Consider the following 23,738-nt stretch of genomic DNA (forward strand, 5'->3'; position numbering starts at 1 on the left):
AAGGGGGCGCCCATTGCTCCTGGAGCTGCCACCTGACACTCCTGCATCCAGGTGGCCCCGCAGTGGCACTGAGTGGATCTCCCCATGGAAGCCTCAGCCCTGGAGGTGCTTTCCAGTCAGACAGACCAGAGTCGTCCCCAGGCAGCGGAGAGAACCCATCCCTCCTCCAAACCAAGGTGCAGATGAAACCCATACAGCCAGGCCACATCCCCCTCCGGACTCAGGGAAGGGTGCTCCCCCCATTCCCCGCTGGTGCTGCTGCACCCCACATCCAAGGAAGCCTGCCTTTCCTTCCCTCAGCCGGCTCTGCACTGATGCACACCTTCCCTAGGTGCACGAAGGAATAATTATGCATTTGGGTCCAAAGGGTCCTTCCTTCTAATTGATCAGGCTTCTCCCCTACATGAAATTCGGCAGTGCACCGGGGGAACTTGTAAATCTCTTCATCGGACTGTGCAAGGCCCTTATGAGCCTAGGGCCCAAACCCTTCTCCCCCATCCTCCCCTGCTCCTTCCCCACCTGGATACACTCCACTGCATACAAAACTCTCACACCCTACCTTTGCCTTTCCCAGAGCCCCTGTCCCCTCACACAAACACCTCCCCTTGGCTTAAGTACGTTTCTATTTAGCCCTCACGTGTCAGCCCAGGCATTGCCTAGCAGAGGAAGCCGCTCCCAGCATCCCAGCCACACGCAGCTGAGTTCTGAGTTCCAGAAGCTCCCTGAGTTTATCGCTATCGCTATCGCTATCGCTACGGTGTTTTGGAATCATCTCTTTAGTTTTCCTCTTTGCTGAACACTTAGCACCGTGAATGTGGACCATTGCTTCAGCACCTCCCACGTAGCTTTGTGTACATCCGTGACACAATAAATGTCATTTGAACAAATGACCCCATAGATGAGGAAAGGAGGAAGAAGGGAGTGGAGGGAAGAAAGGAAAGGACTGGGAGAAGGGAAAGGAAGACAGCTAACATTCCCTGTGTACCCACCATATGCCAACCAAGTGCTGGAACTCTGCATTGTCCCAGGGGGTAATACAGCTACCAGGCCCAAGCACTTATGAAGGTGATGTCTACCCAGCCATAACTGGGCATTGTGATAATTTGAGTCCTGGAGGCCAAATGTACTAGAAATAAGTTCTATCAAGAACTGGCTCTCCTAAAGAAAGAACCAAGACATTTGCCCTGAAGCTCCTGAGCACAGTACATCGGAAAACCTCCCAAGTACATGGAATCTCAGAGGTCTGTCCCCCACTCAATACAGGAATCCCTTCTACCCCACACCAAATAAACTGCCATCTCTCTGCCACCTGACACTTCTCATGCAGGAGCTACCACCTCATGGGGCAGCCCTTCCCGCTGAGAAACAGCTCCAAGCTTCTCTGGAGCTGAAATGTGCCTGCCTGTGGCTTCCACCCACTGGCCCCTGGGAGACAGGTGGATACCCTCCTGCTTCTGGTCCCCCTACTGGCACCCATGTGCTAGCAAGCAGAGACCGTGGCCCGTGGCTCCGTCCCGGCTCAGCGGCACCAGCCTGCCCTTCTCCTTCTTCCCGAACAGGCGGCCGACGGCCGACTTGATGCCCCTGCGCTTGGCGCCCTTGTGCAAGGAGTCCTGGCTGCTGTTACTGCTGCTGGGGGTGCTGCCTGGGTCCTCCAAAACACTGCAGGATGACAGCCAGGAGGGGGCGGAATGAGAAGAAATGTGTGTAAGTCACAGCAGGAAAGATGCGCTCGGCCTCAGGAGGAACTGACAACAAGTGTCAGAGTTGGGGGGTGGGGACGGGGGCTAAGATCAGAGCAGGTGACCAAAGGAGACATGGGAATGTCCTTCCCTGATGGTGTTTCAAAGAGAAGTAAGATGTTCAGACACCTGGGACAGGAGAGACGGAGTCCTTCCAGAGGCACATGGAAGGGGTGGAGACCTGCTCCACTTACCTCTTGCCTTCCTCCTGGCTCAGGGCTGGGTGGCCAAGCTTCTCTAGCCGCAGCGTCCTGGGTGAGGAAGGAGGAGAGGTCTCACATTGTATGGTGGCTTTATCTTCTCGGTTCTCTTCCCGAGACACTGGCGACTGAACAGACAGTGGAGCCGTCAGGGGGTAGAGGGAGGGATCTGGGGCCTGCCTACCCAGCCCAGACGAGGCACGGGAGCATGGAGAAAGGCAGATGGGGGCGCTAGGGGCCTCTCTGGGTTCAGGATCAGGCTCTAGGGCCCCGGGCAGAAGGCAAAGGAAGGGCCTGGGAGAATTAACCGGCTAGTACTGGGTCACCAGGCAGCACTTACCAGCAGCTTCCGCCTGTGCTTTCTCAAGTCACTGGGCTGGAAAAGAGAGGGAAGGGTGGGTCCAGACTCACCCTCTGGGTGCCTGAAAGTCAACCCCAAGGGGAGCCCAGTGGTCTGAGGATGGGAAGATAGGATTCAGTGCCTCACACAGGCCTGGAGAGAATATCACAGCAGAAAAAAAGCTGGAAGACGGGATGAGGTGTGGGCAGCAGGGGAGCTTCTTAAGCATTCTGTGCTTATCCAAGGGAGAGGGTGAGGAAGACACTACACAGGCCCTTCCCCAACCCAGGCCACGTTGGCAGCTGGACAAGCTGGTCTGCACACATCATAGGCTGAGACACTGGGCCCCGCTGAGAGCAAGCGAGCCCCACCACGCCTCACCAACTTCCCTCCGCCAGTCCCCAGAGCAGAGCCCGGTGATGACAGATTGTCTGTCAACTGCCCCAAGACTCTCACCAGAGTCATGACCCCCATTCGGTCGAGGTCCTGGGCAGCACTGCGGGAGGTGAGCTTGGGTGTGGAGCGGCCGCTGAGTGGAGGGGACGCGCTGGCCAGGGACAGGGCAGTCAGAGAGGTGGGGATGGAACCACGCTTGCGCAGCTGGGCCAGGTTTAGGGCCTCCATGCTGCCACTGGTCACTCGTGTCTCAAGCTCCTCAGCGCGGAGCTCCGTGGACTCTTTCTCTTCCTGGATCATCCTGGGATGCAGGCAAAACCAGACCTCGTCCTTAGCCCCAGCAAGGAGCAGCAGGAGGCAGCAGGTGGGGGCCCCGCCGGCACTCACCCCGGTGATCCCAGGCCGACAGCAATGCCCAGGCAAACCCTACACAGGCCCTTCCCAAACCTAGAAGGTTCCTGGCACTGCTTGGACTTACAAAGCCTCGTGTGCATAACTGGTTCTCCCCCACTACAGCTCAGAAACACATTTCTCTCTTTCTCGTTAGCTGGCCTAATGTGACAACACTCCCCAGTTTAACAAAAGCAGTTGCTGAGAAAGGAGGCCATTTATGTCAGTGGAATACATGCCTTCCTGGGAATCAGAATTCTTGGCCTGCCGCTAAGTACACGGGTGACCCTGGGTCCAGCACTTTGATCTCTGGCCTCAGTTTCCCAGTACACCTGATGTCAGGAGTGGTCTAGGTCAGCAGTTCCCAAATTCAGGGCCTTTAAATGATGCTGACTCTTGAGAGAGTTTTCCCATTGTCAGGGAAAACCATGACAGTGTTGTATGAGCACAGGGGCACTCAGAGAGGAGTGTGTGTACACTCACTCACACGTACACACGTACACGCAGTGATGTTAAGATGCCAAGTGTCCTTCCAGCACAGGACTTGCTTCTGTTCTAAGAGTACATCTTTCCAACGACAGGGATTTTTAAATGTCCCTTCTTTTGTAGGCTGGTTATCTTTAATGTTCTACTTTGCAGAACAAAAGTTGGCAGTCCTATGTTATACCTGTGTGTGTGTGCGTGTGTGTGTGTGCATGCGTAATGCTTCCATTGCAACAGGTCTGTAAAACCTGAAAGCAAGAACCACTGAACCTGATGCCTTCTACAGCCCTGGAAGCTCTGACCTACTCTAGCTCAGATTTTCCCTTGACATTTGTCATAAACACTGATAAACTCTCTTCAAAGACAGGGGAAAGTATACTTCAAAGAGGTTAGACATGAGTTTGCATCCTGGCTCTGCCTCTTACTGTGTGTGGCTTTGGGAAAATCACTTAACCTCTCTGGTTTCTGTTCCCTTGTCCATAAAATGGAAATAATGCTGCCTCCCCAGAGACTGGTAAGACTGACAATAGCATTTACAAGCTCTCACCTTGAGTTGGCCTCAGTAAGTGGTAGCTACACTCTTAGTGAGTATGTTCAGCTGCAGGAACACAGCCTCCTAAGCCCAGGAGAGGGAAAGGAAGCATGAGAAGTGAATCTGAGATCTCATCCTCTCCTGGGCCAGAACCTTGCCTGATGCCCCAACCAGGGTCCTTAGGCTGTGATGCTCTCAGGTCCAACCGTAAGAGACAAGCAAATACATGGCAATGTTTTCCTGCAGTGCCCAAACACACAGGGGCCCGTCCTGCAAGGCACCGCCCAGGCCGGCCTCCCCGCCCTAACCTGATCTCCTCGTTGATGGCATCCAGCTGCTCCTGCAGCATCATGGCCAGGGTCTGGGCGTCTGAGTGGCCGCTGGGGGAGACAACATCCACAGAGCCCACCAGACCCCCTGGCTCATCCTCATCCACGTCAGAGATCTCAGGGTCACTGTCAAAGGCAGGGGCAGCTGTGGCGGCCAGCACCCCAGGCAGTGGAGATGGCTCCCAGTCCTTAGCAAAAGACAGAGTAGTAATAAGACACCCCAGTGGCTGAGGAGCAGGACCCTCCCAAGCATCCTGGCAGCAGTCATCTCCTTGGAGCTTGCTGGAAATGCAAAACCTCAGGCCCCACCCCAGATCTCCTCATACTGCATCTGCATGTTAACAAGATCTCCTGGTGATTTATTTGACATTAAAGTCTAAGATGTATTACTCTAATTCAAAGAGCTAGGTAGCAGAGTGGTTAGGAACAGAGTCCAGAGAGAGACTGTCTTGTTTTGAATCCCAGCTCCACCAAATACTAGCTGTGCAACCTTGAGAAAGTTGTGCCCCTCTGTGCCTCCATTTCTTCATCTGTAAAATGGAGACAGTAAGAGTACCTATTTCACAGGTGGTCGTGAGGATTAAAAGAGGAAATGCACGTGAGCAGTTAGCATGGGGTCTAACACAAAGTAAGCACTACACAAAGGCTTCCCTTTCTATTAACACAGGCTCAAGGCGTAACCAGATCCAGGGAACAAGAAAAGGCCAAGAAGGCCTAGCTATCTGGTGTCTCCTGGAGTGTCAGCACATCACATCTACTCTACTCTGAGGGGGGTGGCTTCCTGGCAATCATCCTACAAACTTCTTTGGTGGATGAAGGCCCAGAAGAGGAAAGAGCACAGAGCTGGGCTGGGAGAGACAACAGAGCAGGGGGAAGAAGAGGCCAGGGGCCAGGGACAGAGAGGTGCGCACTTATGCCATCCTCCATGACCCAGACGCCCAAGTCCCCTGAGGGCTCTTTTCTGGCTCCTACAGCCTTGAGTCTGAGCTCCTGGGCAGCTACTGTGCTCTTATAAACAGAGAGAGGACAGGGGTGAGGGGAGAGAGAAAGAGGAGCCTTCAGACTGTGATTCCCCATCAGACTAAGGGCAGAGATGAAGCTTCCCCCATCAGACCAGGAGTTCCCACCTTCTCTGCCTGTATCTTCCAGTGGTCCACAGCATGGTCAACAATTACGGGGCTGGGAAAGAATCATGCTTCCCCAAAAGATGGAAGTTGTTCCTTTTTTGCCTTTTCTATCTTCTCCTGTTCCCCCTCAGTCTCCCCAGGCAGACTCAGCATGAATTCACACCCGCTTCTCAGAAAACTTTAGGTGCCATCCCAGGGCGAGTTAACCTGTCATCCCTCCGTCATCCCCCATAAACCACAGCTCTTTTCCAGAAAGCTTGCCAGTCCTCTTCTGCCCCTGCATCCCCCACCCCTACCACCAGAAGCACACGCCCGCACGCCTGGCACACGTGCACACGCTTCAGTGGGGCCTCCAGGACCGGCTGGCTGCCCGCCAGCCCCCACCTCTTGCCCACCAGGAGGCCGAGGCAAGGGGTGGGACACAGCTGTTGCAGCTGACATGGCCCCAACCCCAGGGCTGCAGCTGTTGTGGGTATGGGGGGGCAGGGAGGGGAAGAGGAGGGGGAGGTTTTGCACTGCACACCAGCCGTCTGTGAAACCGGAGCCAGGCACGCGGCTGGACTGACCCCGAACTCCCCTGAGAGTCTCCCTGGACACTCACCCTTCCACCCCCTCACCTTGGCCGACTCCTCCCGCAGCGCTGAGTAGCGGTGCTGCAGACCGGGGGGTGCGTGGGTGGCTGTGCTCAGGGAAAACCGCACGTCAGCTGCACTGCCCACATGTGGTGACCTTGAGTTGGGGAGACAGCAGAGAAAAAACACAGAGAAGCCCTGAGGATTGACAGCCCCAGCTCACACCCCCTGGGCCCAAAGAATGAAGGGATCTTCAGCTTGGAGAAAAGAAGTCTTAGCAGGACATAGAGCTATTGCAAATGTTTTAAGGGCTGCCATGTAAACAAGAGATTAGATTTATTCTGGTGCTCCAGGGATCAAAATAACCCAGGGGAGAATGTTCTAGAAAGGCTGCTTTTCATTTAACCTAAGAAGCACCTTCAGATAGTAAGAGTTGGCTTATGATGGAACTGGTGGCTTTAAAGAGGCTGAGTTCCCCATCAAAGAGGTATTCAAGCAGAGGCTCTCACCATCCAACAGGAATAGTGTGGCAGGGCTCCCAGTGCTAACAGGGGTTGAAAGTGATGAACTCCAAAGGTCCTTTTAACTCTGAGGGTCTTTGTTTCTTGGTCTTCTCCCTGACAACTTTCCTCAGGTCTCCCCATAATCTGCACTGAGTCCCTGGCCAAAATTCAACCCAGGCATACGACTTATCCCCGGAAAGCCTAGGGAGGCCCTGACACCATTATTAGAGACCTGAGCTAGCGAAACAAGTACGACTGCCCCAAGGGTTTGTTCCAACCCCAAGATTTTAGGATCCCAGTACTGATCATCTGGGATATCTAGAAGTCTCCCCTAGCGCTAACACTTCCCTCTGCCTTCAGTGTGGAACCTTTGAGGGAGCCCAGCACCAAAGGACACAGTGTGCCTACAGACTACACTATGTAGCTGCAGGGAGGGGGAATTTCTGCTCCTCTACTTTCTCCCCCAAAACCCAGTCCCAAAGCCACCATGGGCCCAGTGTTCCACACTCAAAGTCAAGAATTCCCAACCATTAAGGAAAGCATGGAGTGGCAAACTGCTTGGTGTTCTCTGGGCCATGTCTTATTAACTGGCAGGAGGGGAGGGGGGGTCTCTTCTGAGTGACCCACAGGGAGAATTCGGAGATATCCCAACTACTGTTCGCTGTCTCCATTCCCTGCTTCTCTCCACTCTCCTACACAGTCATTCCTGGAGAACTTGAAGATGGTACTTAAGTCTCCACCACCCCAGACACTCACAGGCTTCCTTCAATGTCCCTAATGTTCCCTAATTCAGGCCCTACCCGTACACACACACACACACACACACACAACACACACACACACAACACACACACACACACACCTCTCTTTGGGGAAGCTGATCTTTATTTCCCTGCTACAGCAAAAGCATGACTAAAGAGAACCTCAAAGGCTCTGAGAGACTTTGATTTGGAGAGAAAACAGCCGGGAGCCATGAACTGTGGGAGGCACCATCCACTACAGTCTCCATGCTCTTCACTCTGCCTCCCTGGGCAGAGAACTTGGAGCAGGCTTGAGGTCTGAGTTCAATGTCAATGGCTTTACAGAGTGTGCAGAAGAATCCAGAAGTTCCCTAAAATGTGGACCTACTTCAAGCATTAGTGGAAAGCTCCACTCACCATCTCTTAAAATGTTTTCGGGGAAAGGATGCCACAACCATGCAGCATCGCCTCTCAACTTCCAACAGTACTAAGCTCTTGATGCCTCATCAATCTCTCCTCCTGCCTTTCTGCCCGCTGCCTGCTACCTGAACCCAGGTGGTCCTCACCTCTCAAGGAGCAATCCTCCAGAGCCCTAAAGACAGTGTCTCAAGTAGCTAGAGTGAACCAGACCCTCTGCATGAGCAGGCCCTGTGCAACATGGGTAGGCATGTAGCCCAGCAAACCCCTTGCAAGGGCATGCCCTCCGTCAAGGAGGCAGGAAGCATGGCCTGTGCTTTACTTGCCCGTCAGCATCCCTCAGAACAGGTGCTCCCTCCTAAAATGCCCAAGTGACCTGGATAACTTTGACCGAGTTCTCCGAGCCTTGGTGTCCCACCCTTGAGTAGGAGGAGGACCCTGAGGTCCTGGGTGGCCTTCTGATGGGAGGATCTCCTTCCTCAGCGTCCATCCAGGGCCCCGTCCCAGCACGCCCAGCCTCCGTGCTCTAGTACCTGGAGCGGGTGCCGTCCACAAACAGCCCCCCTCGACCCTTCAGCTGGTCCACCTCTTGGCGCAGCTTCTCAATCTCTTCAGACAGGCGGCCCTGTGCCAGGCAGACCCGGGTGGGGGTGGGGGCCAGAGAGGGGCAGACAGGGGAGAGGGGGACAAAGAGGGCAGCAGAGTTGGGGGGCAGTAGAAGAACGCAAAGTCCAAAGCCAGGGGCCCCAGGCCAGGCCCACAGATGACATCAAAAAAGAAAAGGTCTAACTGGAAAGTGAGCAGAGGGTGGGCAGCAGGCAGGCAGAGAGCCGGAGCCAGGAGAGGGGTCCAGGGATGGACTCCACCAGAACAGGCCTGCTGAGCCTTCACTGCCACTCAGTGCATGGCAACTGAGGCTGACAGCAGAGGAGCCCCCCGCGCCCCGGCCCCCAGACCTCACAGACGTCGTGAGGCAGGGACGGCGGCTAAGCGTCCCAGCATCCCCGGACTCTGGCTTCGCCAGGCTTGAGGCCCCACCAAATCCTTCTGTGGGGTCCTTCATTGGGCCCTGCCTCTCTGCTGCCCGCTCTCGGCCCTATTTATGGCTTCCGTTTGTTCTTTACAGGTGGGTGGTGGTGCGTCTACTGTCACCGGCTCTAGTGAGGATTAGTAAGTACGTAGTAGGACTAACAAATGCGCTAGCAGTGCTGGGAATCAGAGCAGCTGCTTGAGACACACGTGGGTTCCTTCCTCACGGAAGCCCGCGCCCTCCCGGGCTGGAGGGGTGGGCCGGCGGCGGGGTACCTTGTGGCGGTGCTGCTCCTCGATCTGCCGCTGGGAGCTCTCTAGCTCGTGCATCAGCGTGTTCTGCGGAGGCACAGCAGTGAGCCGGGCCCCGCCCTGCCCCCTCCCCTGCAGCTCGGGCTGCGTCTTCCCCCTCGGGCCTGCTCTCGCAGCCCCACTTCTACGAGCCGCCTGCCTCTCGCTTTTCCAGCTCCTCTACGGCCCCGCCCACGCCTCCCAGCCCTGCCCCTTCCCGATTGGTCTCGCCTAACCCCGCCCACGCTATCGCCCCGCCCCCCTGCTGGCCCGCCCCCAGGCAGCCCCGCCCAGTCCGGCCCTCGACCCACAGCACCTTCTCCTCCAGGGCCGCCATGCGCTCCTTGAGGTGGAGCTGCAGGCGCTCGTTGGACTCGCTGAGCAGCCGGTCCACGGTGTCTGACAGCCGCTTGTTGTGGTCCTCGTTCATCTTCTCCCGCTGGCGCACCTGCATAGCCGCCCATCTCATATCAGGCCACGCCAGGGCTGCCTCTCCCTGCAGTCACCCATTCCCGCAGCGGTTCCACCCTATCCACCTGCCCCCTTCTCCTCCTCCAGGAGCCCCTCTCCACTTTCCGCAGCTCCCCTGACCACCTCCTCCCGTCCGTCTATGGTGCTGTCCCTGGCCAGGCCCTTCCCCAGCTCCCACTCTTCCGCTGGCCTGTCCACAGACCATCCAGCGGGGCAGCCCAAGAGCCCAAGAGCCCAGCGCAGGGCCCTCACCCTCGCCAGCTCCTGGTTCTTCTCCTCCAGCTGCCCCTCCAGCTGCTGCAGATGCTCCTCAATGTTGCCATGCCGTTCTTCAGCCTGGAGGCAGGAAGGGGTCAGTGCAGCCTGGAGACATCTGCCCTCCTGCTCAGGCCTCGCATCCCACATACCCTGGTGCCGAGGCGGTCTCTGGGATCAGGGCCTCGGGCACCGACAGAGCCCAGCCCTCAAGCGGTCCTCTTGGAGCTGAACTGCCATCACCACTGCCTTCTTCCCCAGCGCTCCAACCCCTGCCATGTTCCCTCCACCCACTTCTTCCTGCTCAGGGCCTGCCTTAAAGCATCCTGGAGAAGGCAGCTCAAGAGACTGTAAATTTTCCCTATACTTCCAGAAAAAAGTTCACTTCAAAGCACAAGCTGCTATAAATCTCTCCGACGCCTCCAGAAGGATGGACCTGCACTTAAGGGCATGAACTCAAGCCAGACTGCCAGGTTCATCCGGGCTCCTTCTCCCCTCAGAGGTGTGACCTCGGTCAAGTCACTGGACGCCTATGTGTCTTAGTTTCCTCAACTGTTAAACCTGGGTAATAACAGCATCTGTGCCGACTGGCCATTGCGAGGACTAGCTGAGATAATCCACGGCAAATACTTAGGACACAGTAGGCACTCACAAACGCTAGCCATGGTTATTGCCTCTGTTATTAAACCAGTCCAGGTGGAGTGTTTCCCCTTCCGTTCATGTACCACCAGAGACAGAGACCCCGCTGCCTCTGCTGATAAGGTAGTCCAGACTATCACACATCTTAATCAGGAAATCCCTTCTTAAAGCCCTTCTACTATGACTTACTTGAACATATTAGCCACTTCAACCCTGCCCTTCATTCCTGGGAAGACCTAAGAGACCACATCCAACCCTGTCAGCATAGAGATGATGGCATCATCACAGATGATGACGACACTGATGCCTGATTAGGGAGGAAGTGACTTTTCCCAGGCCACAGAGCCAGTCAGTGGCAGAAGCAGGCTTGGTCCTGGGTCTCCTGAGGTGCAGCCAAGCTGAGGGTTCCATCCCCAGCACCACACTGACACACTGGCCAGCCTCTACCGTCTACAGGCTCTGGCGCCGAGCGCTTACTACATTCTGGTTTCCTTCTCTCCATAGGTTGGGGGTAGCTATGGTAATCCCCAATGAAGCCCCCCCTTAAAGCAGCTGACTCTCTGCAGACACTCCTACATTCTCCTGATTCACCCACCACATGTCTAGTCTGTGCATTTACCCAGCTCTTCCAGAATCTATGACGTTTTCCGCCTGCACATCTCTTAGGGATTATACTCCACACAATTAACTATCCCTGGGGTAAAATTATATTCCCTTTTATTCATCTTAAACTGCAGACTTCAAGCAACCAGAGGTAGTCCCTAGATCTAAAATGCTTCAATTTGATAAGGAAAGATATGCTCGGCCTAAACTCCCAGCCCCACCTCCTTCAGGGATGTATAGACTTTGATCATATCTCCTCACAGATTTCATCTTTCCAGAGATGAAAGCCCTCATTTTTCCACTCCAGACCAAAACCAAAGGAAGTACTAACCACAGTAGTGTAAATGATAACAAAAATACTCTGCATCAGCCCAGGCTCTTTTACTTCCTGAAGTACTTTTACAACCCTTCTTATGGGACCTACGGGATGATGAGGGCTGGCATTGCTCATCCCACTAATAGGCACAGATACATAGTGTGTTTCCTGGAGTCACAGAGTGAGAAACACTTTCCTGGCTCCCAGCCCATCATGTGTCCCGCTCTCTCCACTCACGCCCGTCCCCACTGAGCTCAGGCAGCAGGGGACAGAGGCAGCTCCCCGGGCCCGCTTGCCTTGGTGAGGGCCGCAATCCTCTGGGCCAGCTCGGCCTCCACCTCCGGCAGCGTCTCAGCCTTGCGCATCGTCTGCTGCAGCTTCTGCTCTGCCACCTCCAGGAGCTCCTGGAGGTGCCGGGCCTTCTCCTCACACTAGCAAAGTGCAGGCAGGGAGGAGAGCCAAGAGGGGGCACTGAAACTTCCCCCACCTCCCTCCCCAGCCTCCCCAGAGAGCAGGTGACAGGCCAGAGGCAGCAAGGGACACCCTGATTCTTGGCTACCCAGATGCCTGATTCTTCTTTCCCAAGGTGACCTGCAGAACTCCAGGGGCTCCTGGACCACCAAGGGAAGGTTCCGGCGTGATCATCAGCACCGCCAGGATCAAGTACAGTGTCCCCCACCCCACCTGGAGGAGTTACCTGGCGGTGCAGGGACTCCTTATTGGCCAGCTCATTCTCCAGCTTGTCGTTGAGGTCATGGATGGAGGTGGCCTCACGCTGAGCAGCCAGGTAACGTTTCTCCAGGGTGGTGATTCGCTCTTCCATGTCCTCCTTCTGAGCCACAGCCTGGGAAGGAGAGGGAGAGACAGGAGGGAGGGTCACCAGCTCCTCCTGCCACCGTGCTGCCTGCATCTCCCCACAAACACCTGGCCGGCTCTGTCCTCTGCACCTGCCCTGTCAGTTTCTAGCCTCGGTCCATCCCTCCCACCTCTCCTTCCCACGCTGGACCTCACCGAGTGCTCAGTCTGACACCCCAGCCCTCCCCTGGCCCTCCCTCCACACCCAGGGCATCTAACCAGCTGCCCTCCTGAGGGCTGAAGACCTGCATCCAGCAAGATGGGGACAGGCAAGGCCCTTGCTCACCTCCCGGAGGTCCCGCTGATGCCTGCTGCTCAGCTCCTCTGACCTGATGAGGTCCCGGCGGGCTGTGCCCAGGTCCTCCTCAAGTTCAGCCACAGTGGCTGTCAGGGTAACCATTCGCTCCCGGGCCTGGCTTAACTCAAAGTTCTGCTTCTCCAGGAGCTCCCGCAACTCCTCCATCTGGGCCACATCATCCTCCAGGGACAGTAAGCCATCAGTCAGTCATGGGAGCCCAGGGCAGCCCATGCCCGTGCCCTGCTCCAGGGAGGTGGGAGGAGGGACAGCATGCCCCAGCGCGGCCCATAGCCCTGTCTCCAGTGTCAGAGAACACCTCCAGGTATGTCTTCCCTTGTCCAGGGACCACACACCCTACCTCTCCTGTGCATCTCTTGGAAAAACAATAATTTCTAGTTTTACCTGCTATCTCAGCATCTTATAATCTAGAAAGGGGCCTGACTAGGGCAATAAAGGCTCAGAGAAAGAAGGGATCTCTCTGAAGCTGACACACAAGGTAGATGGCACCTAACAATTCAGATGGACACACACATTATATGCCCAGCAGTGTGCTGAACACCAGGGGAAAAAAAACTATAGATTTCTTTGCAGATGGAGTGGGAGAAAGAAGGAAAGAGAAGTGGGAATATTGGAGAAAGACCCAAATTTAATTCAAGCAGTTGCCCTTCTGAACTAAGCCCGACGGGCCCACACCTCCTGTCTGGAGGAAGCCCTGCCCCTGCTCTCCAGCTCTCTGTGACCCACCTTCCACAGGTGTTTTGATCCCAGCTCCACAGTCCCTTCTTCTTGGGCCACTCCATCCTGAACCCCTGCCCCCTGCTGCAGGGCAGACACCTGTAGGGCACAGCCCCCAAGGCAATGAGTCAAAGAAAAGAGAACCTCCCGAACGTATTACAGACTCTCTGAGTCCGCCACTGCCCAGCCTCGCCTTGGCTAGCAGCCACCAGCCAAGACCTCAGGGGGAAATCCAATGAGGAGTAGAGGGGGGCAACGGGGAAGACCCACCGTGGCTTCTGGGAGCTGAGGTCCACAGGCTGCGGGTGGACAGGCAGCTTACCTGCTGGTGGGCACCTGCCAGTTGCTCTTCTAAGGTGGTGACCCGCTCCAGAGCCGCCCGGAGCCGCTCTCGCACCTGCCCAAGGTAAGGGGAGAAGGGGGAAGAAACAGGGACGGCACTGGACCCAGGCTGGAGGCGCCTGGGCTTGGCCTACCACTGCTGGGCGTGAGGCAAAGACCAGGACCTGCCAAGAGGCAGATTTCTGAGAGGGAACCCAACAGGAGGACCTGGAAAATAGGCCAGTGGTAGGGAGGAGCCAGTTAGGAAGCGAGAAGCAACTTCCCCTCCACACAGGATGCAGATTCCGCAGGGGAGGTCCCAGGGAAGCCTGGCTGGGTGGGGCGGTGGATCAGGCTGAGTACCTTCTCATCCAGAGCCTTGTGGTGCTCAAACAGCGACTTAAGGGCCTTCAGCACCTCCACCTCACTGGAAACCCCTGAAGGTGACTGGGCCTGGCGCTTCACCACGGTCACCCGCAGCGACCGCTCATGGCGGGACACCAGGCACTCCAGATGTTCCAGAAGCAGCTGGCAGGGAACAAAGGAGGGTGAGAGGGAGGGCTGTGAGCAGTGCCCCAGGGCCGTAAGTAGGGTCCACATGACTGCCAAGCAGACAGGAGTAGAACTGTGTATGCCATTGTAAAAACGGGGCAATACTTCCATGTTGGTAAACAGCTGACGCCCTGCCTCTCTCCCAGGACCCCACTGTCCCGCGGCCCCCAACTACAGGTGAGAGGTCTAGCACTAAGGCTGAACAATGGACTCTCACCGCAGAACGTAAGGCAGAGAAGGGTAAGGATGGGGCTGGGGATGCGCCTGGCCTCGGCCGTGCCTGCCTCGTTGGTTGAGGGGTTCACATGCACATACACCGTCACCCCACTTACCCTTGTGTTATTCCGCTCTGCTTTCAGCTCTGCTATCTCTTCTTCCCGCTCTAGAAGCTGCTCCCGGCACATGCTCAGCTCCCGAGTTAAGGTGGCAAATTCCTGAAAGCCCCCGAGGCCCCTCAGTGCTTGGGAATTCACCCCAAGCCCAAGTCGGCAGAGGATCCTCTCACCTACCCCTGATTTCCATCACCTGCCCCAGGCCTTGTGCACTGCAGGGCAGCAAACCCCACTGGCGTATGCTGCCCCGGGGGTTCACATCTCTGGGGCTTCTGTACACACCATGTGTTAGGGTTCTCAGAAAAGAACTGGCTACAAGAGTAGGAAAGTCGCATAGTCCGGTCAGCAGCCCCTCCACCCGCCCGCCACCAGTGCGACCTGATCATGTCCTCCTGCCCGCCTTGTATTTGTGTTGCCCCAGCATCCCACATCTCCCTTTAGAGACTGATGGGGAAACCTTGCTTCTGCTTTGGCGCAGTAAGATCCAAACAGAGTGTGCTGGGTGTTAGAGGGAAGAGAAGGGTTTTGGAGTAAGTGCCCCAGGGAGCTCTCCCACCCCCACCCCAGGGCTTTGCAAGCTGCAGGTGGCTGGTGGGACCACGGGACCTGCCCACATGGCAGCAAGAGAACATGCAGACCTGCCCAGTCGGCCTTGTGGCTTTGGCTCTGGATTCTGGGACCCCCCACTCACTCACACCAGGGCTGCATCCTGGCGCCTGATGCCAGAGCACCTGCCCACACTCGAAGTGTCTCTTTGAGGCACCCCATTTCTACACTGTGGCCCAGACACCCTCAGAGACCTTTTCAGCCCCCCTGCTCTGTCAGGACAAGCATAGCAGGTGAGCAGCTGGCCTGCGGTTCCAGACCCATCATATCTTACTTATTTAAGTAGCCATCACCTAATTCCAGAAAGGTTCCCAGATAGGTGGCCCAAACTCTGAGGCTGCCTAGACCCTGCGAGACTGAACAGCAGTTGCCACCCTCCCCAGCCCCAGCCCTCCACTCCCAGCTTCCCTCACACACCAAGGACTCATGACAGAAGGAAGAATTCCAAAGCAATTCCCTTTTATCATTCCAGCTTGGGCAAAGGGGACAAGAAGAGCTATGGGAAGGGGACAAGTGCCCAAGAGATACCAGAGACTAAGAAGCCCCAGACTCTGACCCTGGTCTTTGATTACTGTCATGGCCACGGCCAAAGGCAGTCAAGAGTCTTATACCCCAGAAGGCCAGGAATGGCCTCGATGCTGCTTCACTTCTCAGCTTACACACATGCACACACACACATTCATGCACTCACATTTTCACACACATGCTTGTACCCAGAGACAGGACTCGATGGCAGGCCCCAGGCCATGCCATGACACCACCACCAAAGTGCCCTCACACTCAGTGGCTGCCTGGTCTTCCCAGCACAGGACTCCTCCCACCTCCCTCTCCAATCTAACCCATCTGAGGCACGGCTGCCAGACTCTCCCCCAAAGCACAGCGTTGTCTACAGCACTAAACATAAACTGCTGATCCTGGTTTTCAAGCTTGTCTCTCCCGGTTCCTTCCCATACACCCTAAGACCTGGTCACCCTGGGTCCCCTGCTGGTCCCAGTCACCAGCAGGCCTTCCTGATTCCACTCCCTTGCTCGAAGGACTCCGTCCCCTGGAGAGCCCGACCCTCTGTCACCACCTGACTGAATCACATGCACCTTTCAAACCCCATCTCAAAGGATGTGCTACCTTCCCAGACTCCCCCATGGAAGGCTCTGGAAACCATTTGGAACACTGATTAAGGGCACCAGCTCGGGGAGCCCCTTATTCAACCATAAACACTGTGAGCACCTACCATGTGCCAGGTCCTGTGTTGGGCCCTGGGACACAGCGACACCAAAGACATAATCCTGCCCTGGTGAAGCTTCCAGTGTGGGGCTGGGATCAGATCTCGGCTCTGCCCCTTCGCTGTGTGATCTCAGACAAGTTGCCTGACCTCTTTGAACCTCTGCCCTCCAACCTGTAAGATAGAGGTGCAGTCCTCCTCCAAGGGCTATGAGGCTCACATGAGCCAGTGCCGGGACAGCACTCAGCCCAAGTCCCCCAGAGGCAGGTGCTATTATCACTGGTACTGTTGAGCAACGTCTTGGGACCCCTCTTCTCTCCATTCTCTTCCAGTCATTTGGGTTCTACCTACCTCCTTTCTCGTCTGTGAGCTCCCCAAGGGCAGGGGTTGGCTCCTTTGTTTTAGGGCTTGTTCAGAGCCTCTTAGGGCTTGTTCAGGGCCTTGTGCACAGTGGGCTTTGATGGGTCCACCCCTGCCCCCCAGTTCTTCACCAGGACTCCATATCCGTATTGAAAAAGCATCACAAGACTGCCCCCCATCACTTCTGAGCCTCAAGCAGGAAGTTCCGCCACCCAGGTCCACCCTGGTTCTTCTCCCCACACGAAGCTGTTCGGCTCCTCCTGGCTACCCACTGCCCCCCAACAGCCCCCCACAGGCTGGGCAGCTGTGGGCTGTTTGCTTAGTTTCCCCATTTGTAAAACAGAGATATGACGGTAATAGTACCACGTTCATAGCTGTGAGAATTTAGTGAGTTAAATTCTACAGAAAATACACAGCAAATGGCAACTATATTGCTAGCAGTAGTGTTATCCACTAAGGAGCATAAAAAACAGGTGTCAAGACTGCCCTTGCCCTGTTCACCATGTAAGAACTTATTCACTATGTAAGAACTTGTTCACCATGTAAGAACTTGTTTGTTATGCTTCAGAAGATTGGAGACTGTTGAGAATTAGGCTTGGGGTTGATTAATGATTGTGCATTGAGTCCCCTATACAGAATTTTATTGTTGTTAACAACCATTTGATCAATAAATATGAGATGCCCTCTCAAAAAAAAAAAAAAAAAACAGGTGTCAAGATGGATTCATTCCTGCCTGTAATTTTCTCTGTAATGCCTCTTGCTTGTTCATCTGTGCAGTAAGAGAGAAGGACTAGGTGATCTCTCAGGCTTCTCCCACCTGCATGGTCTGAGTCCCCTCCCACCAACTCAAGAATAGGGCGCTGGTGCAGAGCAGCCACGGTGGTTCCAGCCTAGGGTGCCACCTGCTGGCTAGACGGGCTCCCTGCAGTTGGCACTATGGGTTTTCTTTCTGCACCAAAAGTCCATCCATTTCTCCAGGTGAAGCCACTTCCAGACTGAAGCACTTGGGAGTGACAGGGAAAGGATTTAGGCAGGCATATGAAGGAGAGTAAATGCTCTGTAAATTTGTTGGTATGCAAATAGATACAGAGGAGCTGAAGTCCCAGAGGATGCTGGGCTCAGCAGGGCTGGGGAGGGGAAGGGGTTGAGGCAGGTGGAGACTACCAGGCCTTACCTGAGGGAGGGCAGAGTTAAGGTGGCGCTGGAGCTGGTCCCGCTCATGCAGGGCATCTTGAAGGCGGCTCTGTGTGGCCCCCAAGGTCTCCTGACTCTCCCGAAGGGACTCCAGCAACTTCTCCCGCTCGTCCAGCATGTTCACCATCAACTGCTCAAAGTTGGCGTCAGCATCGGCGCCATGGGGGGGCCCCAGAGGGTCCCCCTCGTTGATTGTGGGCATCACCTCACACATGGCGGGGGTGGGCAGGGCCTCCTCAGTGTCGGGGGACGGGGAGGGGTGTGCAGAGTCGGCACCTCCAGCGGGACCTAATGCCCTGGTCTCAGAGCAGACAGTGCCAGGCGAGTGGACAGGTGCACAGGGGCTCTCCCATGGCATCAGTTGCTCTTTCTTTGAAAGGCGGCTGGTGCCCGGAGTTCCCCTGCGGAATGGAGCCAGAGGGCCTGGCTTAACCCCCCAGGGCTGGGGCTGGACGCCCTCTGTCCCCAGACAAGCAAACAGCAGCCGAGCGTGGCCATGACAGGCAGGGGGAGCAGGGCTGGGGAGGGCCCTTCACTCAGACTGAGCGCCGGAGCCTGGCAGAGTCCCAGCTGGGTCTAGCGACACCCATTGTTTCTGGAAAGCAGTGGTCTGTGGGAGAAGAAACGGACGTGAGGGCCAGCTGAGTGGAGAAGGGCATCCAGGGGAAGGTGTGGGGGAAGAGGAGGCAGGAGCCTGGACCAGAATGTGGGGGAGGAGAGGGAGGCACTGGCACAACCCCTTCCCCAGGCTTACTCACTCAGATGGCACCTTCCTTAGTTCCCCCAAGGAATGCATCTGCCCACTGCTACTGCTGTTGCCTCTGCCTCCAGCCCTCCCCACCCCCAGCTGTCAGAAGAGCAGCCGCAGTGGGGTGGTTCCCCCGCCCACGTGGCTCTCTGGCCAAATATAGCAATGATTCAGTCAGTGGCAGGGGAGCAGCGGGCAGGCTGCCCAGTCCTCCCAAGACTTGGGGGTGGGAGAGTTGGGAGTGGGGGTCTCTGGCCCCTCTCCATAGCCGCCTCCCCCACACTCAGGCCAAAGCAAGCACAGAAGGGGTCAAAGAGCTCTTTGGTGGCTGTGAGTCCCACAGAGCGTAGACTACTGGGATCATAGGAAACAGGCAGAGCAGCTCTTACGCTGACCACTGGCACGACATGGCTCCTTGGAGAGACACGAGCTGGGCACTGGGGCGGGCGGAGAGCCCTGACCTGCTCCATGCCCATCGTTCAGGGAAGAGGCTCTGGCCTCAGTCACCCCTCACTCTTGAAACCCGGCAGACAGCAGGCTTCCACTCTGAATTCATGGCCTAACACCTCTGGGTTGGAGCAGGGACTGCATGATGCAGGGTCCACGCAGGGGTAGCAACCATCGCTCTCCTACTGCAGGACTGCAGTGTGGGGGCCCCTGCTCGGGGCTGGGGATCCTCTCCCTCATGTAACTGCCCGTTGCTAGCACTGCCGGGAGTTACCGGCGTAGGGCAGTTTGCATGAGGCACGCGGGGCTCCAGTGATGCCTTGAGCAAAGGAGCATGTGCCGAGGAAAGCAGCATGCAGCTATTGAGTTCTCTGCCTGTCATCAGCTTCCAGTCTCCCTGTCCACTGCTGGAAGGCCTCCAGCTTAGTTTTCCAAAGGAGCTGTCCTCAGGGCTCCTACTGCATGAGAGATGGGTTGTGAGTTAGGCTCACAGGAGATGCTCCCTAAATAGCGTTTCCTTCCTTCCCCTCTCCTTCCCATTTGGGAGACAGAGGGACAACTTCTTGTCCACCCCTTAGCTTGCAGATTGGGCAACAGGCAGACTGGAAGGGTTGGGAGAGGACAGAAGGCATCAGGACCCAGTGTGAGATGAGAAGTCAGACACTGGGCAGCCCCTGGCTGGACTGAACCCAGCAGAGGCACCAGAGATGGGCCAAGTCTCTTCTACCTGACCCTGCTTGCCATCCCACCCCCCAAAGTAGCAATGATCTAGGCAGAAATGGGGGCCAGCAAAAGGGAGGCTGGGGGGAATGTGGGCCTGGATCAGATGGAAGTTAGAGTGCCAGCTTGAGAACCCCGAAGCTCACAGCCACAGCCACTCCAAGAGAGCCCAGTAGTTCAAGCAAGCACACATGCATACTCATGCACACACACTCCCATGCACACACACAGGCAGACACAGGAACATGGAGTCCTAGGATATACACACACATGCTCCCAGATGTAGAAACTGGACACAGACTGATCCAGGAGATCCCTTCCTAAGCTGGACAGTGGAAGGCAGTTCCCAAGAGGCTGCAGAGGTGAAAAGTAGCCCCCTGGTCTGCCCCGAAACATTCCTGCCCCACAGGGCAGCTGGAAGCAGATGGGAGGGGCTGCCATGCCAGTCTTGCCAGAGCAGCCAAATGACTGATGCTAATAACAGCAAGTCCTCGGATTCTCCCTCCCACCCTGCCCAGGTCCACCCTAAGAAGAAAGGAGAGAGAAGAGGAGGCCAGGCTGGAGAAGGGGCCCCTTGTGGCAGAATCTGTCCTTTGGAGAAGAGCATTAGTATGTTCAGGAGCTCAAGGACCCTGGGAGTGGCCTCAGTCCAACAAACCCCCAGGCAGCCTGCAACGCAGTACAGAGGAAGGAGCCCAGAGCGGGGACTTCCGACCTGGTTTCAGTTCTGCCACAGACCAGCTAGGTGACCCTGGGCTTAGGTCACCTAAGGTCCTACTAGGACCTTTGCTGCAAGATGGAACCCACGACCCTTGTTGTGCCCACCTTAGCAGAATGACGTCATAGATAGCGCTTGGAGAAGCAGAAAGCACCCTACAATGGCATGGGCATGTAAATTACCTTAGCAGTGGGCAAAGGCAGGCCTGTGGGTGGGATTTTTGTACCTCCTTGCAGGAAAGGACCAGGAAGTTCTCAGGAAGGGAGAACAGGACCCCAGGCTGCTGGCTGTGATGTGCTGGCTGTTTGGTCCAATGTGGCCTCCCCAGACCCTGCTGGCCATTCTGGCAGCTGAGAACCTTCCATGCCACCAGCCCTTTCCCAGCGCCCCCTCCAAACCAGGTACCAGGTAAGAACCCCACTTCCCCTGGTGAAATGACATCACCAGAGCAGGCTGAAGGCAAGCTGGGGGGGACATCAGGCAGATGCCCCTGAGGTGACTGCCCAGGACATCAGGCCCCCGTCCCCACCCACGCAGCTTGTGAGCAGAAGGGAGCTCCAGGGCAGCCACGCCAGGACACCTGGCTCCTCCTGGCTCCAGCGCCATCTTTAAATAGTGCAATTATCATCTCAGCCTAACAGAAGCCTCCTCGTCTCCTGCACAACTTCTAAGTAACATTCACAGGTCCTGATTCAGAGGCGAAAGCTACCAGCCCCCAAAGCCTGGGTTTCTGAGGGGCTTTGCGGATAAGGAGCGTGGGCAGGCCGGGGAGCAGGGGAGGAAGGCTCCAGGGCGTCCAGGGTGCACAGCCAAGTGTGCGAGGAAGGGGGGTCAGACTTGAACCAGGCCTCTGGGCCCATCAACACGGAAGAGGCAGACTCTGAGGCCTCCTTGGCTTCCCGAAAGTCACCCCCTCTTTCCCTAATATACAGGAGGATGGACACTTGGCTGTGATGCTCTGGCTGGCCACACACACACAGAGCGGCTCCCCACTGCCCTACCAGCTGGCAGGCACCCCCACTCTGAGATGGCTTGGCCAGAGCAAGGCAGCCGCCCGTGGAGGTCCGAGGGCCAGGGCCAGGGCCAAGCTGCTGGGCAAAGATGCCTCAGGCGGTGAGTCTCAACCAGGGTGAAGGGGTGGAAGATGAGGGCCAGATACCCCTTAGATTGGAGGAGAGGCAAAGGCCTGAGGGAATGGGGGAGGTGGTCATCCAAGAAAACGGTAATTACGACAGCAGCGGGGATTTAGTCAGTATCGCCATGTGCTGCACGTGCTGTCAGCTGACATGGACTAACTTACTTTAATCCTCGTGCTTCCTTGCAAAGATGACGTCGTTCTTCTTCCCATTTCACAGATGTGAGAATTGGGACTCAAAATCCCGGGACCAAGTCTACGCAGCCAGTAAGAGGGAAAATGAAGATTCGATTCCAGGCTGTCTGACTCCACAGAGGGGCAGGGGCTGGAGGGAGAGTGTCTCCTCCAAGAAGCAAGGCCCCTGGGCTACAGCCTGTCTCACCCTCACCCAGGGGTTGGGAGCCGAGGCGCAGCTCACCTGGGCCCTCGCCCACCAGTCCTCGGGCCTGGGGAGGCCTCTGGGCAGCAGCTATCATGCTCATGAGCAGCCACCCCCTCTAGAAGTGCCCACCTCCAATGACCCATCCATCACCCACTCAAATCCCTCCCCCTACCCTTAGTGCCAAAATGAGTTGAAAGCTGTCCCCGAGTCCCCACCACATGACACTCTCACAAGAACCACAGAAACAGACAGTATTCGGAGCCCCTGGCTCAGCTTGCCCTGTGGGGTCTTCAGACACTCCCCTCCCAGGGGAATCAAGTCCAGCTGCCCACCTCTCCTTCCCTCTAACCCAGAAGCTTCTCCTGTCCCCATCCCTCTCCCTGTCCAGCTCACCACCCCGAGAAGCTACGCCCTCATCCATCCTCTCCTCCGAAGGCCCAGTGGAGCCTCCTCTCCTCCTACCTCCCAGCCCTGCGCACTGTCAGGCCCACAAGCTTCTGGCACCTCACCCTGCCTGCCTCGGCCTCCCCTTCCCAGTCACCCTTCTAAACTCATCTCAAGCACCACTCCCTCCACAGTGCCTCTTCTGATCCCCCCACAGGTGAGAGTGGCCCTTCCACTGACCCAGCACAGCCCTTTATACCCCTCTCTGTGGTTCATCATCTCATCAGAAGATCCAGGGTAAGAACCATATTCTCCTTAACTTCAGATGCTCCAGCACACGGTCCTGACACACATGGGACTGAGTGGATACAGGTGTCAGTGACAGTCAATTCTGGGAAGTCCATCCCTGACCGACTTTAAAGAAGGAGAACTCCAAAATAGGAAACTGGCTCAAGGCCTGGGAATAGGTTCACTTATCTTGCCCTCTGAACATTAAAGCTTCTTGAGAGTAAGATGGGGCCACTCTTACCCTGAGAGGCAGCAGACTGATGGGTCTGAACACTGGCCCCTCCACTGACCACCCATGTGACTCTGGAAAGGTACTTAACCTCCCTGAGCCTCAGCCCATCTGTGAAATGGGGATGGTGAAAATGCCCACCTCAGAGAGCTGATACAGGATTTCCAGAGTTAACATACACAGTGCTGGGATCTGTGTCCAACTGACACCTGCCAAGTGTCAGCTCTTAGCACCCTCAGTTCCTAAAGCACCTCAAGACTGGGCCCACTTTAAGTATAATAAGAAAACTAAAAATCCATATTAACCACAGGAAGCCATTCCCAGAGAAATAACTTTTGGAAAAGCAGTTTGGGGAAGTGACTTTTCTCACTGCCAGCCACAAATAACATCAAAGGCATCCAGTTCTCAGGGCCCTCCAAGAAGCAAGGCACCTGGGCTGCAGCCCACCAGTGGTGAGACTTTATCTCTCTGGGCTTCAGGTTCCTAAATCTGGAAAATGATGGTCATAACACAATACTCCCTAGTGACCTTACAGGTTATCATGAGGGTCAAAGGAGATAAGAAACATGAAACTTTTCTGAGCAGTATTAGCAGCCACTGCCAGCCCAGGCACTCCACTTGCTAATGCCGGCCACATTCAGGTAGACCCGGGAAGAAGCATCTTGGTATCTAACAGGCTCCCCTGGGCCTGGGCCTGTGAAGCCTGTCTCTCCAGCTGCTCCAAGGAGTCAGTTATGAGTGACCTCCTCCCAAGACACAGCCGATCACTTCACTGGGTGTACAGCTTACTGTCCAGACCAGGGCCTTCTTGAAGTGAATGGAAGCCCCGCTAACAACAGT

The 23,738-nt window shown here is 56.0% G+C and overlaps 1 protein-coding gene across 8 annotated transcripts in view; it reads right to left on the minus strand.

The window, feature by feature from the left end:
* The window catches only part of PPFIA4 (PTPRF interacting protein alpha 4), a 93,230-nt gene that overhangs the window by 61,590 nt on the left and 7,902 nt on the right, over nt 1–23,738 (minus strand). For all 8 annotated transcript variants that reach the window (XM_057508101.1, XM_057508100.1, XM_057508103.1 and 5 more), the window contains exons 2-19: nt 17,828–18,457; nt 14,469–14,570; nt 13,948–14,112; nt 13,586–13,660; nt 13,273–13,362; nt 12,517–12,708; nt 12,073–12,219; nt 11,672–11,806; nt 9,815–9,898; nt 9,408–9,539; nt 9,077–9,139; nt 8,305–8,396; nt 6,157–6,268; nt 4,392–4,600; nt 2,739–2,979; nt 2,283–2,318; nt 1,937–2,070; nt 1,496–1,662 (exon numbers count right to left, since the gene is read on the minus strand). In XM_057508101.1, coding sequence (XP_057364084.1) covers nt 1,496–1,662; nt 1,937–2,070; nt 2,283–2,318; nt 2,739–2,979; nt 4,392–4,600; nt 6,157–6,268; nt 8,305–8,396; nt 9,077–9,139; nt 9,408–9,539; nt 9,815–9,898; nt 11,672–11,806; nt 12,073–12,219; nt 12,517–12,708; nt 13,273–13,362; nt 13,586–13,660; nt 13,948–14,112; nt 14,469–14,570; nt 17,828–18,205 — 2,554 coding nt within the window. In that variant the 5' untranslated portion in view covers nt 18,206–18,457. The remainder of the gene's footprint in view (nt 1–1,495; nt 1,663–1,936; nt 2,071–2,282; nt 2,319–2,738; nt 2,980–4,391; nt 4,601–6,156; nt 6,269–8,304; nt 8,397–9,076; nt 9,140–9,407; nt 9,540–9,814; nt 9,899–11,671; nt 11,807–12,072; nt 12,220–12,516; nt 12,709–13,272; nt 13,363–13,585; nt 13,661–13,947; nt 14,113–14,468; nt 14,571–17,827; nt 18,458–23,738) is intronic.

The sequence above is a fragment of the Manis pentadactyla genome, chromosome 9 (genome assembly GCF_030020395.1).
Source record: "Manis pentadactyla isolate mManPen7 chromosome 9, mManPen7.hap1, whole genome shotgun sequence".
NCBI classification, from domain to species: domain Eukaryota; kingdom Metazoa; phylum Chordata; class Mammalia; order Pholidota; family Manidae; genus Manis; species Manis pentadactyla.